This window comes from Coloeus monedula (genome assembly GCF_965178545.1).
Source record: "Coloeus monedula genome assembly, chromosome: 5".
Classification (NCBI taxonomy): domain Eukaryota; kingdom Metazoa; phylum Chordata; class Aves; order Passeriformes; family Corvidae; genus Coloeus; species Coloeus monedula.
Genome location: NC_138785.1, coordinates 32281741 through 32300190, shown reverse-complemented (window position 1 = coordinate 32300190; position 18450 = coordinate 32281741). Strand labels below are relative to the sequence as shown.

General features: G+C 35.8%; 1 protein-coding gene across 1 annotated transcript in view; it reads left to right on the top strand.

The window, feature by feature from the left end:
• AIMP1 (aminoacyl tRNA synthetase complex interacting multifunctional protein 1) overlaps positions 1–18450 on the top strand; it is a 32463-nt gene that overhangs the window by 9484 nt on the left and 4529 nt on the right. The window contains exons 2-6 of the mRNA XM_082281725.1: positions 6357–6490; positions 7256–7369; positions 9589–9747; positions 12285–12496; positions 15789–15957. Of these exons, the coding sequence (XP_082137851.1) occupies positions 6357–6490; positions 7256–7369; positions 9589–9747; positions 12285–12496; positions 15789–15957 (788 nt within the window). The remainder of the gene's footprint in view (positions 1–6356; positions 6491–7255; positions 7370–9588; positions 9748–12284; positions 12497–15788; positions 15958–18450) is intronic.

The window sequence follows — 18450 nt, the reverse complement described above, 5'->3', positions numbered from 1 at the left end:
TTTGATTTTTGCCTGTCTCATTAATGCTATGACTTGCTTGTAGCTTTGGTACATTGTTCCCTTCCAAGGCAGACTTGTCTTCATGTTTAAAAATAGTCATTACTGAGTAACTTCTGTTGCCTCAAAATTGGTACCAGTGGATGGGCCTTTTGTTGTGTGATGTTCCATCACATGTTTAAAAAATCTCTTTCGTGCCGCACTGTTTTTCAATATGAAAAAGTTCAGTTTTCTGTGTTTTTACTATTTACAGCCGTTTAAAATAGGGAGGGGTAGGCTCTTAGGACTACTAAAAGGACCTGTCTGCAGCTGGGATTGAGCCTGATTTATCTGGCAGCCAGAAGGTTTGGACTGTAGTCTCCAGAGCTGGCAAATCATTCCATAGAGCTGACATTGCTACTTGGATGGACTGTGTTAGACATTTTGGGTGTTTGAAAATCTGCAAAGCAAATATTCTGACTTTCTCAGTGCCAAAGATGTGCATTGAAATAACATGTGGCAAAAACGAGCAACTTTTCCTACTACTTTGGTGCTTGGCAGATTCCTTTCAATACTGTCTACATGGAAGCGTATAGATAATGAATACATAATAAATTGTATTTAAGAGCTAAAAGAAAAGAAAATCGGGTTGTTCAACTGTTTAAAGCACCAGTTACAGCAATCACTTTTTCGGGAGAAAGGAAGACAAGAGTTCTGATGTCTTTCTGCAGTTATGAATCTCTAAAGCTGCACTGCCATGCTTTGTAACACCCTTTTACATTTTAGGCTGTAATTTCTTTTTGCTCATATTAAAAAGACTATTCTTTTTTTAGAAAAATACAAGGGTAGTAGTTAAAATTTCATTTGATCTTTTGTAGTGCCCAAATTTCTAGTACCTAGCAGGGAATCACTGGTCTAGTACTGAGAATCAAAAATCAGGTTCCATGATGATTCATTTGATAATTTCTAGATTTTGACTTTTTATACTGCAATCTACCAATATTGCTGAAATTTTGAAAAAAAAAAATACGGTTGTGGTTTGGGTGTTTTGGGGTTTTTTTTGGGGGGGGGGTTGGTTTTTGGTTTGGGTTTTTTTTTTATATTTTTAATTTTTATGGGTTGTCTTCATTTCCTTTGGGGGGATTTTTGTATGTTTTCTGGGTTTTTTTTGTTTTGTTTTGTGAGTTTTTTGTTTGGCTAGGTATTTTTGTTCAACTGGGTACTTTTTTTTTTTTAAATTTTGTTGTTGCTTTTCAAGTGTTTGCCATTGTTCTGCCAAAAATGTTTTGACAGGTTTCCTTTGCTGTATGTAGAGAGGGACCTGTGTGAGCATCTGCATTTTGAATACTTACACATATTTGCTTAAGGTCTTGGACCGTATTTTTAGATGTGTGAACTTTCTGCTATTCAGGAAACATCCATTCTTCCTTTACAGAGCTAACAATAAACTTAATTCTGAAAGAGACATGAGCTGGTAGTTAAATCTTAACTGATAATGTGCATGCCTCAAATGTGCTTGAAGTGATATTTAAGTGTAAGTGCACTATGTCTTCTTTGCTCTGTTGTAGCAAGGAAACTGTGGGTTTGACAGTAATGCAGTGCAAAAGTATCTAATACTTAGAATACTTCTGTCTTATTTCTCAGCATTATACTGTTTGTTATTGATACTTTTACCTGTTTTTTATATGGGTTTAAAAGTCATATTTTTTGAAACTGTTTGTGAACATCTCCATATCTGACTTTTTTTTTGATAGAGTAATTTTTTTTTTAATGGAGGAATTTTTTTTTAATTGAGGAATTATATTTTTCCACAGATAAAACTGTGGAAAACCTGCATTTCCAATAAGTAAATCTGATTATTTTCTGTCTGTTCAAGCCTGGAATCATGTGATCTTTTAGAATTGCATTTCCTGAGAAGGAACATTTGGGTGTAAAAGCCATGATTGTGTTTTACAATGTATGATGGGTATAAAACCAGTGAAATACCCAGTCTTTTGTGGTAGTGATAGGTATAAGTGCATGAAATGTACTAAATATACCTGATTTCCAAAATGTCCTAGCAATAAAACTATTTAATTGGAAATTTGTAACGAAGTGCTTTCGGCTATTGCTTCCCTAAGACAAATTGGGAACTGCTGCTGATTTTCTTTGCTTTACTTAGAATGAAGTGTGGGGATGATTGAGTCAAAACTAAGATTTGATTGCAAAACTAATTAGTTGTAGCTCTCCTATGTTTTGGTTTGGGGTTTTTTATGTAGTTTAATTTTTGAGATTTGAAAACTACACCTTAAGTTTTTCTACCAAAAATGTGAAATTGTTAAATCAGGTATTCTAAATCTTAGCCAAAGATGCTGACAGCATCAGGTCTAGAATACCTTATCGGAAGTTAGGAGAAACTGTTAAGAGAGAATTGATTTTTAAAGCATGGATCTCAATTCTCCAAGATGATAAAAAGTGGGATGAGTTACAAGAGTTGCCTAGTTGCAGTGATACTTCGGTTCAGCCAAAGAAAACATACCAGTCTGCTTTCTTCTGTTTTGATCTGCTAACTGTTGTTCCTTACCTTGCAGAATAAGAAGGTGTGATGTAAGATTCTCAAATCTGATTCACTGTATCCTCACAGTTCATAGAAGTGCAAAGCATAGGAAAGCAGAATCTGGCAAGCAGCTGGCACTTTCTGTTAGGTTTATGGGTTTTTGTAAGATTGTCTGCCAGAAATGACCATACTCTGAAAAGATGCTCAGATAGAAGTCTCTGAACACACTTCTTGCAGAAGCAAAGTGATTGCTGGTACTTGGTGTTTTACAGAAGGTAGAATACTTTGCTGTACAAGTTTGCCACAATCTCACAAAGGAAGAAAAAGAGTTTAATTAGAGATCTGCTTAAGATTTAAGACCAAAAGCTTAGGAAGAGAAATTAACATTAAGTATTTTTCTATAGTTTGAATTACTGAACTTTGGTTAGCATTGGAGAAATTGCCTTTGTGTTGTTGGTAACTTTTAGAATAAGCCACTGGTTCTGTTACATTTGAACAGATCATCTTAATAGAAAAGCCAATATGTCTTTTTGCAGATCTTTATTTTTTCCTCTCTAGTGAGAAAATAAGATCTTAGGTCTTGGTCGGCAGCCACTCATTAACATACCGTAAACATATGGCTCACAGAGAATGCCACCTGGGCCATTTGTGATTGTTACCTGCTCTTTGTTAAAGATGAATAGGATTAGCTTTGCCGCAGGAATACTTGATTCCTCCATGGCGAGCACAGAGCAAAGAGCAGTGATGGGTGGGAGCAAAGGTCCGTGCAGAGGAGGATGCTGCCCAGGTGTGGTGACCTGTCAAAGTTTACCCTCTTATTATGAAGGAATTAATGTGTAAGTGGGAGAGGAAGAGAGGAGGAGGCAGCACTTGTGGTTAAATCTCCTGCAGTTATAATCTTCGTGTGTTGGTATTAGCATAGCATTGCATGAAAAAGCTGAGAACTTCAAAGTACTGAGCTTTTTGAAACTTCCTGGAAAAAAAATGCTCAGAGCTAATTATTTTAGGTTTTAGGAGTCAGTTGTGTTCCGATTTCAGGTGTTGCTTTTCATTTTGCTTGTTTGTTTGTCGTTTTGGTTTTTCTGTTTAATGATTGCTTTTCCAATAGTGGAAAGTAATTGGTTCCATGTTCAGACTATCGATAGATGCCAAAACTAATTTTTAGAGGTTAAGTTTTAAGTTTTGTCATTAATTTTATTGGGATTTTGGCTTTTTCTTGCTTTTAACAATAGACAATATTAATATTGAAGAGTAAGCTACGACCAGGTTTATGTTTTAAGCGTCTTTTGTGTGTGCAGTTTTTGATTTGGATATATTCTAAGGTTGAGGCCAATAGGGTAAAGGTTAAAAAATCTAAAAAAAAACCAGAAAAACTGTGAACTTTCATTGTTGCAGTTCTAATTTTTTTTGGATGCGTTTTGTGTTCTATAGTAAAGGGTGGATCTTGTTTTTTTTTTTTTAATGTGCCCTTTTTGGATACAGTTTTATCACTCTGCTGTATGGGTTCCTGTGCTTGTTCCTGCAGCAGTTCACTTCAGCCTGTTGCCTTTTTATATTAGCATCGGAAATACCTATTCCTTTGTGTTATTGTTTCAATACTAGCTTTACAGAAATTTATTTGACAAGTGGGAAAATTGTAATCATGTAACTTCATTTCCAGATCTTCAGTTCATTAGCCAACTTGGCTAAAATCTATAAAATGTACCAATTCTATTCACTTTGAAGTTTTAGTAGCATTTCTGTTGTTGTTGGCAACGTTTCCACTGTTAGTATTGTGTTCCCCTGAGAGAATTTGTAGCTTGCAAGAAATCTTACTGGTATGCAGACAGTAATATCCCAGGCTTTGTATTATGCTGTGTTGTGCCATAACAGTTTTATGTCTGTTTCTATTTGACATCTTAATTAGTAACTCACTGGAATCACTGTTTTGCTTTTTAAAACTCTCTGTTTTCAGTCTGCCCATGAAAACAAAGTTATTTTCTTGTTAGCAGAGGTTAATTTGAATATAAAAATTAATTTAGTTGTCCTGGAGAGATTTTTCTGCTCTTTGCTCTGGGAGAGTTTCTTTCTTTTAAAAGAAAAAAACTATTGTGGATGAGTGGAAGGTGTGATGGCAGTAATACTCTTACACCTCTAAGTGGAACAGTGTGTGTAAAACAGACTTTGATTGTATTGTATTGCAAAGAAGGCAGGATGTTGGTTCATGCATTACATTTGCCAGATACCCCATGCATCATCTGACTATTATGTCTGTCTCTGGCTTTGTGAGTTTTACTTTGGGAACTTTTAAATACACTATTCCCGAACAATTGCAGTTTGTTTCCTGGGGTTTTTTAACTATTATTTATTTATTTATTTATTTAGATATATTGCTGTGGGGATTTGAGTTATTTATAACATAAGATCAGATATAAAATGTGTGTTGATACTTAGAATGCAGCTGAGGCAGTATGTTAACACTGGCATGAGTGTGATTGTATCTGTTTACCTTTCAGTTACTTCTAATCTGTTTTGTCTTCAGCATGACTTTTGCTACATATCCCAACAGGGAATATTTGTATGTTAAAACCAAATTTAGATCACAGTGTTAGAGTATTCTTGGAATAAAATAGGAAGTTTTCTGCCAGTTTGATATGAGAAAAGGCATTTTTGGATTTTGATAAAGTTGAGGAGCCAACACGTGCCTGGATTGCCATTTTCTTACCGATTCTTTCCTTTGTTGCAGTGATGGACAAATCCACAGGAATTAAGTCACCTCACAGGAATTAAATCACCACTGCTTGTAAAGATCTTTTCTTCCCACCTGTAAAAAGTTTTCTTGATTTACAGATGAGGCAGCTATTAGTTTGAAAAACTAACTGAACAGATTCTTTCCTCATTTAGATACTGAGAGAGAAAAAGTACTTTCTGCTGCAGATATGAGTGACTGTAACTGTATTTCATCATTCTGTTGCCACTATTTGAGCTCTTGTGTTTAGACACAAATGTTGCTGAGAAGGAAGGTAGGCCAGATTTGGTAGCTTTCAAGAAATAAAGGCTGTACACAAGGCAGAGCTACTTTGTGAAACATTAGTAAATAGTGAATACTATAAAAGAAGTTTAGACAGCATTTATTTGTGCTCTTTGCTGTGTTCCCTGCTTCTTTGTTATCTGTGTGCTGCCCCTTCCATTTCAGTGGATACGAAACTGAACAATCAAAATTGGTGCTAAAATAACTCTGAAGGTGTAAACTTAATAAAAGTTTTTTATACCCATGATAAGTAAAAATACTCATGAATTCTCAGTATGAAAAATAAAACAACAGTACATTCTTAATATATGCACAACTACAATGTATGAAATATTCAGTATATTCTGAATAAATTTATTAGAAAAGTTTGGAAATTTTTGTGGGATGATTCCATTTTCTTCGTCTCCATAAAATCGGTATACACTTAATATATGTTTTTTTAGTCAAGCACAGGATACAGTGTTTTCCTGTCCAATCTTTTCCCTTTTATTTCCTCCCCCCTCCCCTTCCCCCCCTCCCCAAATATATTCATACCTTTCCTTCTGAGAAGGTAGATTTATTTTTTTTTTCTGTTTCATGAAGGGAGAACACATTTTCTGCAGCTGGGAAGGAAAATAGCTTTTCTTCCAAAATGCTTGAAAGCAGCTGTCAAACATCAGATTCTGTTTAACGTTGCTTTTTGTTTGGGCTTTGCATTAAGAGGTGGGAGCCCAGCTTTTCACTTAGCAATGCTTTTTTATTCAGCAAGTGATTTGAGAACTTTGACGTGGTAAGAGATAACAGTGTTATTGCATTAAGGAGTTATTAATTTTAGGCTGTCTGTTGTTTGTCTAGGTTTTTATCCCGTTTTTTGGTAAAGATGGCAGCCAACAATGCAGTGCTGAACAGACTGGAGCAGAAGGGTGCAGAGGCCGATCAAGTTATTGAGTACCTCAAGCAACAAGTTGCTCTGCTCAAGGAAAAAGCCAGTAAGGATTTACCTATCTTATGCTAAACCTACTGACCAGATGGTTAACAGTAAATGCTCATAGGAGACAATGAGAATATGTGGTGCTCAGCCTTTAAAGTGTGTTTCAAGTTCTCCAAGATAAAACTTGTAACAGTAGCACCACTTCACTGTCCTGTGGTTTGTGGGGGTTTTGGTTTTGGTTTTTTTTTTTTGGTTTGTTTGTTTGTTTGTTTGTTTTCGAAGCTGCTTATTCTGATCTAGAAGAGGTATGGATGAGGAAGAATTAATGACACAAACTATGGAAATTTGATAGGACAGGATTCCATTTGAAGGGAGTAAGGGAGTTGGAAAGAACACAAGACCGCGCATTATCCTGAGTTTGTTACTGCTTTTTCACAACTATGGCATTCTTTCAAGAGTATCATACCTTCAACTTTGATATTTTGTACTTAACTTCACTGTATCCATAAATTGAGGTGCTGTGTATTACAAACATCATCAAGGTTTTTCTGTAGGTTTCTTGGAGTTTTTTCTTGTGATTCTGTTTAGGGGACTAAGAAGATAGTATATTGAGAGGCAACTTGATTATGTAAGTATTGTAAAAATGGCTATTTCCAACAAAGTAAATAATTCCTAAGTATTTCTGATGATACACTCCTTGAAAGTTTTCACTTACGTGCTTTTGGCTCACCATGTTTCACTTTTCTTTAAAAAGAAACCTCTGTGTCCAAAGTGATTGAATGCTAGTTACTGAAACCTGGTTTCTTTAATGTGTCAATTCTAGTCTTGCAGGCATCTCTCCGAGAAGAGAAGAAGCTCCGTGTAGAAAATGCTAAACTGAAGAAAGAAATTGAAGGGCTGAAACAAGAGCTGATTCAGGCTGAAATTCGAAATGGAGGTGGGGAAAAAAGTGCTGTTCTCATACAACATAGATGTAGTTAGCATGAAACTATCTTAATTCTTCTTGATTTTTACCTTTTGTGTGTGATTTTATGGTACTTCCTGCAAATCCTGGATTTTCCTAGGTTCCGTGCCTATGACAAGTTGCTTGATTCCAACTTTTTAATGAGCTGCAGGCCTGACAGATCCATATACCAAACTTAATCAGAAGTGGAACTAGTTCTTTGTATGTTTTTGTTCAGTGCCTTTCATAATAAACCCCGAACCTCACTGATGACAATAACTCCTTGTAATACCTTAGAAATTGCTGCATGTCTAACTCTTCTTGCTACTTTGAATATTTAATCTGGCATGACTGAAAAATTACTATGGACAAATCAAGCCATAGTGCAAAGTACAGATGGTCAGGGACTTAACTAGGAAAGCTGTGGTAATGTAAAATTAGAAACAGTGTGTTCTGAATTTATGATTCTGTGCTTTAGACCAGCCTTCCATTGGACTTCTTTATTCTTTGCACTCCTCTGTGTAGTTCTATACAGCTTGTACCATCATTATATACTTCATATTAAAAAAGAAAAGAGAAAAAACCTCCCCAAAATGGAAGTGTTTCAGATACAGGATGTTGTCTTTTAAAATCCTCTTCTGCCCTCAACAGTTATTGCTATTTTTACCCATGCTGTCAGTATTGTAATTGTTTAAGATAGTATCTGGATGCTAGCATTCAACTGTACTGAATGTTTTAGTGGTAAAACAGCACATTCAGTCTTTAAAAAGATTAATATGTTGTGAATACAGAGAATTATTTTTCTCCTTTGGGCACCAGTAAAGCCTTTTCGTGTACTAAACCAAACCATTAGGTATATTTCTCTGTTGTCTGTTAGTCTGCAGCAGTTCTTGTCAGGTGTAGGATATTTCACAGAATCTGTTTTGCTTGAGAGAGGTCTCAAGGTATATTGGTCCAAGATGGCAAAGGAAGTGCTTGATGTGCATCTTCCTTTAATTAGCTAGTTCATCTAAGTGGTAGTAGGACTAAATTAATATCTTTTCTTATGAAGGAAATAGATGTTTGTTAGCTTTGAAAGTACTAAGTAGTTGAGCACAGAAATTAGATGGACACAGAAGATCAAAAATATCATGAGATATTTTTTCAAAAATCTGAGAAACAAAGACTTTCCCTAACTAATAAGCGCGTGGTTGTTGGTAGAACAAATCTCATATTCAAATGATTTTAGAAAGTCGTTTATAAGAATATAATTTGTGCAAATCATTTCTGTGTTGAAGAGGATAGGTATCAAACTAACAAAGTGCAGTTCTTCAGGGAAGTTAATAAATATCTGAAATACAAAACAAAATGTATGCAGAATGGAGAATTCTATAATAGTGACATCAGAAGGATTTATCAGTCGTTAATCATAGAACAGCCTGGATTGAAAGGAAGTTCAAAAATCATCTAATCTATCCTTTCTTGGGAAAGGGAGCCTTGATGATACTGTCTAGTGCACGGATGGTGCTTACTCACTACAGTTATTGGATTAAAAGCCTTGATGAGATTCTTGAAGAGCAGAATGTAGAAGAGAGGTGATTCGTACACTTTCGTCTGGTAAGATTGATAGTGCAATGTCCAGAATTCTGTATCAGCAGGTTAAAGAGCTATTGAAGGTAATGTGGAGAATTTAGGGAAGGGATGTGAGAAATCAACAGATCATGTTAGGGCTGCGGGTAGTTTCATATTATTCAGGCTCAGTTTCTGGAGTTTAATCATAAGAGTTGAGGGATGATCTGAATACTGTATAAAAAGGATTTTGTGCATAACTCATTTATGGAATAGTCTCCAGTATGATGAGCTATAAATTGAAACTAGCTATAAACTGAAACTAAACAAATGGGAAATAAGGAATTGGTAGAAAAAATAACTAGATGTTGACATCAACTATAAAAAGAGATGGTATTTGCTTATGTATTTTCTGGTATTTAGCACTTTCTCCTATTTAAAAAATATGTAGTCAAACACTTCGTTTTAACTGATGATAATTATCATACATAGATTGAGTTCTGAAACGTGTTTTGTAATGTTGTGCTTCACTACTCAGCAGTTGTGGTTTAGGTATATTAAGCAAAATTTTCAGTTCTCTCTGCTTTTTCATTTATGTTGGACACTTAAAAATGTTAGTGTTCAAAGTTCTGGTACTGCCCTAACTTTTGTGGTTTTGATTTTAGTAAAGCAGGTCACAGTTCCTCCTGGTACAACCCTTTCTACAGCTTCATTTTCAGAGGATATTCCACAACCTACAGCAGTTACAGCATCTTCTGGTTCCAAAGATCAAATTCAAGGTGAAGATGAAGAAAAGAAAAAGAAGGAAAAAGTAGAAAAAAAAGGTGCTTCACTTTTCTTATCTGTGATAGACAGTTGAGGTATTTAATTTATGCAAGTGCTTTTGCATGTTTTTGAGCACAGAAAAAAAGCTTTCATACGGCTACAGTAGGAAGAGTCGTGCTAGCTCTTAAATCTTGAAAGTACTTGAAGCTAATGAAGGCTGTCAAGTAAGCTACAGATTCTTCCTTGCATGGGATGCATGCCAAATTCTGTTTCCTCATTTAAAAAACCACCACCAACAAAAAACAAGGCATGTCTGTTGGACACCTGGACTTTCATGCAAGCGTATCTTGTAACTTAAACCTATGTTTTGCACACATTCTCTAATGCAGATTATTATTAATTTTCTATGAATAGATTTGTACAGGTTTTCAGAATTTGGATATTATGATAGTGCTCTGTCTCTTTTATTTTTCTGGTGAGCTGTACAGAGACTTACAAGCCATTTCATATTTTTTGACGTATTACAGTCTTTGCTGCATTAATATTCCATAGAGCTGTAAACACAAAAGCAGAGGCCACATATCTTATCAGGCAATTAACTGTTTCCCTCAAGTATTCAGTGGCTACAGAGCAAGTATTCAGTTGGTAAGGAAAAATAATACTTTCTATATATGATGAGGGGAAGTACAATACAAGTAGCTTAGACTCAGTTAGACAAGCACAGATCACAGAATATTCTGAGTTGAAAAGGGACTCACAAGGATCATCAAGTCCACCTCTTAAGGGAATGGCCCATACAGGGATTGAACCCACAAATTCAGTGTTATTAGCACCATGCTCTGACAAACTGAGCTCATCTCATATGGAAAGCAATGGTTGACTTTTGCCTTCCAGTGACTATTTGGAAAAAGGTGAAATAGATCATGAACATTAAATAGTAGCCCTGAACAGGTTATTTCTGTGGAGTTCAGCATCTGTTGTAGATACTGTATTTAACAGTTGAAGTAACCAATGTGTAAAATTTGGTTTTAAGTCTAGAAATTGATGAAATTACGGAATATCTCAAATACCTTTGCTTTCTGTCCTCTGTGTCATCTGTTTCCTCTCTGTTATTCTCATATTCATTGTTCTACTTCATGCAAATCTCATCTGTGTGATTTCTCTGGGTATTGATTCTGGACTGACTCTGAGACTGGCCAAAGGAGAGCATTTTTCTCCTTAGCGTGTGGCATTGAAATGGATATTTTCTATGTATCTGTATATATGCACCGTGTACACATTTGCTGTGTTCTCTTTTGATGAAAGACTTAATTTCTCTTGTAGAGAAATGTCACGGAGAGCAGTGTGGAATGACACCAAGGATAAATTTAGCAGGTCTTTCAAATGATTTTAGATATTATATGTCAGCTATTTGGATTGGGATTTTTTTTTTCCAGATTCTCTTACATTATTGTATATATGACTGATTTTATTAATCTAATTGCCAATTACATTAAAAACCCCAGTCGTAATCACTAGAGCTTTTCATTCATCATAAATGAGCTGAAATATTTTTGAAGAGCTGTTGCTTACATTAAAAAAATACTGCCTTTTTATTATTGAATGTATAATTTATTTCAGGCTGTACTGGAACAATGATGAATAAATCAAATTGCATGTTGTGTTCACTTCTCCTTTTTTGCTCCCTAAAGAAGGGAGTTTAGTTTACATTAATATGTAAGTTATCTTGGATGAAAGAATAACTGAATATGCTAATTTAAAGTAAGCATCTTAGACATTTAGTAAACATCTTAGACATTTCTTAATCTCCCAGAGATTATAGCTGTTAAACAAGTCTTGAATGCCTCCTGAACAGCACAGTCTTATCTACAAACTGGATGTAACTTGCTCATCTTGAAAGCTGTATTGCATGTTTTATGACTCTATGATCTAAATAAGCAGCTGAGTATGGGGAGCATTGAGTCACTGTTGCTTTATACTATACAGTCTGTGTGGATGATGATCACGGGATAAAGACACCACACCAGGGGAACCTTGTAAACTATGAGCATTTTCATGCACTGTTAAGTTTGGGAAGTGAAGAATTTTGGCTAAGGTCATCTTGAAGAGTTGCATTGCAGCTGTGACAGTGCAGTTGCAGTGAGTTCACAGCTCCTGACTGTGTACAATGCTGATAATGCTGATAAGCACTAGTAACCTGATGGACTGTGATTGCCTAGTTTGCTTTTACTGGTGAAACACCATGGCAAGGCTTACTGGTAATTGCTAAGTATTAAAATGGGACTATCAGGCTTATTGATGTGGCCTTTGTCAGAGTATTTATGTCACTTACCCATGTTAGCTGCACTTAAATTCAGGGTGACTTTACAAACAGGAGGTGGCAATTAGTTGAGGTAATGATGTAAATTGAAGTATGTATGATGATTCACCACTGGAAACTGGTAATAGAGGTGCTAACTCTTTACTCTTCTTTTGTGTTTTGCAGAGAATTTATGCTTATTTCAGAGATTGTAGTTCACTTTTCCCTTGCAGTATTCATATACATTAGTTGTGCTTTTTTAAATGTTAATTTCATGAACAAAATGTTCTTTGATAGGTGAAAAGAAGGAGAAGAAACAGCAGCCAGCTGCTGGAAGTAGTGATGCAAAACCTGTAGATGTTTCTCGTCTGGATCTTCGTGTTGGCTGCATTATTACTGCTGAAAAGCATCCAGATGCAGACACTCTGTACGTTGAGCAAGTGGATGTTGGTGAAGCAAGCCCAAGGACTGTTGTCAGCGGTTTAGTGAAACATGTTCCTCTGGATAAGGTATTGACAAAATTATTTACTTAGAGCTTTTCCTTTCCTAAAGTATCTTAAGACATTCATCTGTTTATAGGATATGTTTTCATTCTGCTAAAAGACTTGTACAGTCATGAAAACAAAAATAAAATGCAGATGGAAGTAATGCTTAACAACATTTGCCAGAAGCCAGAGAAGTACCCTTTCCCCAAATCAGTTTCTGATTGCAGTGCTTCTATCCTGGGATCTTATTCCAGTTCCTCTGCCATTGGTACACACTGGACTCCGAAACTAAACAGATGTTACCCTTCTTTAGGTTTCCTACTATGTAGTAGAGAAATCATAGTACCTTTGTTGGTATGATCCAAACTTTCGAAACCTTTGCCTTCCAATTCTCTTTTATAGCCTGTTGAAATATTTGGCAAGAAGTAAAGCAGAGAGCATGTAAATTCAGCTTAGCTGGCAATAAATAGCTTAAACAACAGTGGAATTCAAAATGCATATTTTTGCTTCCTTGTGCAGAATAGAATCTGCCTCTGTGCTTCTTTTAGTTAATACACTTTGGTGTTTGACACAGATGGTTTATGGGTGCCTTTGAACAACCTAAGGCTTCAAGATTAAGTTCTGCTTTCACACCTCTTCTAGAGGGGGAGAGGAATTGACTGAAGGCTTCTCCTAAATTCAAATTCAAGCTCGACATTTAATACATTGTTGTTTGAGCAACTGCAAAATGGATCATGAAGGAATTGGTCTTAGTCTGGAAAAAACTCCACTTTCTTAAATGTCTTTTCAGTCCTTGTTTGCACCCTGTCCCCATGGTAAGACTGCAAACATAGGAAGCAATTAAAATTGTGATTCTTTTTATGCTACACAAAGTTACTGAATCAAAAAAATAAAGAAAGGCTGACTATAGTAACTGTTCTGCACTGATCACCCTATGGTGTCCACTTACTGGATTTGCAGTGGACAAAATCTCAAATTGCTTGCTTTTAGCAGTCTGCTTTCAAGAAAGTATGTAGAAGAAAGCATCTTAAAAGCCATTCTAAATGGCTTTTAAGACTTACAAACGTGAAGTGCATAGAATGAAATGGCAGCAAGAGTCTTTTCTCTTTAACCTTCTTTCTGAGTGGTAGAATAATCTGAAGTGCTCATTAGCAGAGAATTAGGAATCATCCTTGCACGTTCTTTGAGAACAATTTGTTTGCGTGTCTGTTTTTGGTTTTGGCAAGTCTCTATTAAGACAGTAAATTCTTAGGGGCAAGCTTCCATCTTTTTGTGTTTTTTGAAGTGTTCAAAAATGTGAAGGCCTGGCATGTGTCTACTGCCATATATTGAAATAAAAATATATACATCAGATCAAGGACCATAGCCATAAATTTTTTCACAAAAAAATTCAGCTGTTCATGATTTTGGTGTTTGATGTGGTAATTTAGCAGTGTTTGAGGCTGTAGTATTTGTATCATCTGATTTTACTTTTGGTTAGGAAGCACAGTGTGTATCTTCACTAACATTTCAGTATACGGTGCAAGTTATTTATGGGTGTGAAAACGTCTTGCTTGCCCGCTTTATATGTGGCTGTGTTTTTGTTCACATGGTGGTGAAGCCACGTCAGAAGTTGCACCCTCTGTTGTCATGAACAGATGTGTCACAAGTAATAGGGATATGGAAGGATGTTGGCATGAGGTGGACCATGCCATTGCTGAGCTCTTTTGACAGCTGGGAACAATTGTGGAAATTTCTGAAATGTCAAAAGGAATTGACAGCTTTTCTGCCACTGCATTTGGCTTTTTGAAGTGGATCTTTGTGTTTCTAGCATTGATACCTGTTTCAGGTAATTGTTCTTGAAATTCAGGCAATTCTCCAGTGTCACTTTTTGTCTCCTCCTGAAATCCTCTTTAACCTAAGAGAACCTCATGTCAGTGATCAGAAGTGAAGAACAGAAATGCAGGGAGTGTATCTTAACAAGCAGGGAAAAGGCCACCATCATCCTCCAGAAATACTATTCTACAGTTCTACCATTCTATTCTACATTTGTTGTAAGAGGACACATTACACTTACATCTGTTATAAACTATATACTCTGATTTTTATAGCAGAAACTTTTTCTTCCATTTAAATGCCTTGAACTCCTTTCTTTCTAGATCGCTGTGTTGTCCACCCAGTAATTAGCATTCCATTCAATAGTGGTAATTCAGTGCTAGATAATACTACAACTTGCATTTTAGTCACTGACATGTTACAACCATTTTTTGTGTTTTGGGCTATTTATTTCCATAGCAATAACTTGAGAAATTTTCAGTCAGTGGGCTGGCTTGAAACTTATGCAAGATCAACTTTTTCCTTAGCAACTGCTTCATTTTGGCTATTTATATTTTTGCTTTTTAAAGTGTTCTACTTGGAAAATACACAGTATTTGAAATAGTCAATCATATGAGTTTTATTAATTATTAATCCTGCAGGTTTTGTTGAAAGTTTGTGTAGTGATGCACAAAGACCAAAATCTAGAAATATGAAATATATATATATAATGTGCACTAGTAGCATGGTAATTAAGACATCTTTACTTTGTCACTTAAGAATGTTCAGGGTTTCATTTTTATTAGTTGTGAAAGTGTGGTTTGCTTTATAGTCCAAAGTGTGGCAGTTTTTCTGAACAAAGTATATTTTCTCTGGTTTACTACTGTAATTTTTATTAAAATAAAACAAAACCCAGAGAAACGTAGTTTCACAGGTTTGCTCTAACAAATTCAGTGTACAGTATATACAGCCATTTTTAGTGACTAAAAAAAATTCAAGACATTTGGGTTAAATAAGATAAAATTTAAGATTCAAGTGAGCTCATTATGTAAAAGACCTCTAAGCTTCCAGGATACAGTTTGAAATTTTTACCTATGAGCCTAATTTGCAGACTGGTTTTGTTGTTGTTATTATCATCATTAAATAGAAATTGCTTGGTAATAGTGCTGTAATGAAAGTAGACTAAAGTGGTGGTCTGTAATGAATAAAGATGGGAATGCAAGTGAAATGCCTCGCCTGTTTTTTAGATTTCTGAATTGCATATTACATATTTCCATGATAAATATGTCACATTTCAGCATTTAATCCCTTATTCACTGGCCAGCTCTTAAGGGGTTTAAATGTTATGTTACTGGTGTCCAGGCGTTAAAATTGTGAATCTGTTGCTACGTGCTTCTCTTACACTTCGCTTATCATGGTAAGATCTCGTCACTGTATTTCTTTCGTTGTGATAAAATAATGGGAGTCCCCAGAACCACATGGCATTTTAAGTGCTCATATCCTTCTGTTTTCCTCCCCCAAGATGCAGAATCGGATGGCAGTACTTCTCTGTAACTTGAAACCTGCAAAGATGAGAGGAGTGGTGTCTCAAGCAATGGTGATGTGTGCCAGCTCCCCAGAAAAAGTGGAAATTCTGGCTCCCCCACCTGGAGCAGTACCTGGGGACAGAATCACTTTTGAAGGTTTTCCTGGTAAGTAGATATTTGGGAAAATGATGGAAACAGGTATGCCAATGTGGCCTCAGCATCGAAACACATCAAAGAGCTTTTTTTAAAGTTGGTTGGGTTTTTTGTTGGAATTTTCTGAATTAGTTCTTTTTTTTTTTTTAATTTACATGCTAATATTGTGTAAATAAAGGATTAAAAATACTGTATCATCTGTCAAAAAATTGTAACTTGATAAAGTTGTATAGAACTAAATGTAAAATATCCCATTCCTTTAAGTCTCAGTAAGTATTTCAGCTTTGAAATATATGGCTAAACATAGTTGCACTTGGCAAGTTACAACAAGCAAATGTAAAGCATCTTTCACAGTGTCTCAGTGTAAGTGATGAAGTATTAAATTCCTAATTCCAGCTCCTCCCTGTAGTGAAAGTGTCAGAACTTTGGGGAGGGGTTTTTTTTTGAGGAGGAAGAGATGGAGAGGATAGAAGGGGTGGAAGTCTATTCATGAGAGGAGCCCGAAACACCAGGGTTTTTTTGTTTGTCTGGGATGAAGTGTCTTCTTAGGTTTCCAAAGAGAGACATTGGACTTCTTCCCACTTAATTAAATCAATAAATCCATATTTTTTCAGAATATAAATAAGAATTTAACCAAATCTAAACTTTATCAAAAGATGATTTTTCGTCCATTTTTCCATTTCTTCAACCTCTATAAAAAGGATTAATTTTTGGCTGCATATTGGGAACTCAAATAAAGCATCACAGATTTATCATGTGGATGAATGCTTCCCTCCTACCCAAATGCCAGTTCATTATTCTCAGTCTGAAAGGGATACAGTCAGATCATCTTCTGTTGCTGTATTTGTTAGCACTGTTACTTTGTTATTTTTATAATGGTTATGAGTGTTTTCATCAGGAAGTGCTGGTTCATTATGATCCCAGTAAAAAGCCACTCAGACTAAAGACTCAGACTAAAGTGTCATTTAAAATGCTGTTTATGAGAGCTGAGTGTGAAAAGAAAGACTAGTATAAATAATCTTAGGTTGCGCAGATGATGGGAATGTACCTGCGGCATGCTGTGTGCTCCCTGTCCATAAGGAGAGTTTCTTCCCTCTCTGTTGTTTGAGTTATTGCCGTATTTTTTTTACTCATTGCGACTGTCAATCATAAAGGAAGTTTGTGTGAGAACTTGGTGCTGCCCTGTTCCATAAAGGTGAGGACACACAGGAGGCTCAGTTGCTGATGCCAGATGGGAGCTGCCTGCCTGCAGGCTCCTCTCCTACGATCAGCTGCCTAGCTTTATCCTGTACCCTAAGAATTTAGGAATTTGTGCAGCACAGCCCAAGCTCAGATCTACTCAGGTTAACTGTTAAGTGGATCACAGAGGTTTTGATGAACAGTGCTCTTCTGGTCAGGATCGCTGCATCGCTTTAACATAAAAAAAATGTGGTCCAACTCCCAGTATTTCCCATAGTGGATGAAAGTGTATGTGTGTGCATTTATCAATGAAGTATTCATCTTCAAGGTGAATTTGTTGTTCAAAACTTGGCTTTCACATGTGAGAAGATGGTGTAACTTTATTTTCTGCATAGAACCATATTAACCTTTTTAAACTATTGTACTTCTGACAATTTCTAGCTGTACAGCAGCATTTTGATTTATAAACCTCTTGGCAAGCTCTATGCATAAACATATTTGCATGAAATACCTTTCAGAAATATATATGTGTGTGTATATATATATATATATATATATAATTTTTTTTATACTTCCCAAGAGTGAAATTGTGATGCTTTAAAAATATATATATATTTTGGTTGGAATATGATAAAGGAAGCAATGCTCTGTCTAGGTGCTCTGTGAAACAGAAAATTAGCTCAGCTTGCTGAGATTTAATGCTCCAATTGAAAATACTTTAAAATAATACTGTGTTTAAAAAGGAAATCAGTCTGGCAGCATTTGTTTTTTTCAGTTTTAGTTTCCTGTATTAAAAATATAGCAAGTTTGCTAGTTGAGATGCAGAATTGGTAAGCTATACTGAAATCTTAAATGCTTCAGCAATTGCATTGACTAAATTGCAGGAATACTAACACTTGTAGCTTCTAGTTGTTATCACATATAGCGAGTAAAGATGGATTAAATCTTGGACCTTTGTTACCTGCAAGAATACTCTCATACTGCCTTCTGTTGCTGTGGAAATGGATGTGCAAGAGAGCATCAAGTTGTAGAATAAACATTTCTAGTGTATAGGCCCTGCAAAATGATATACAAGTTCACCCCTCAAAAACGCCCTATGCCCAGCTTGAGGGTCTTTTTTTGTTTGCTTTTGTCTAAGATATAGCCTTACTCCGAACTTATATCTCAAGTAGCTTCATATGCCTGGCATTTGAAAATGGGAGAGCTGGGTAGTACTGCTATTTTCTGTTCACCAGCATATCTATTCTTGCACATGACTAATGAAGTGAGTTCTGTCAAAATAATTGAACTATTTGACTTCAGTTGTTTGGTTTTTTTACAGTGGCA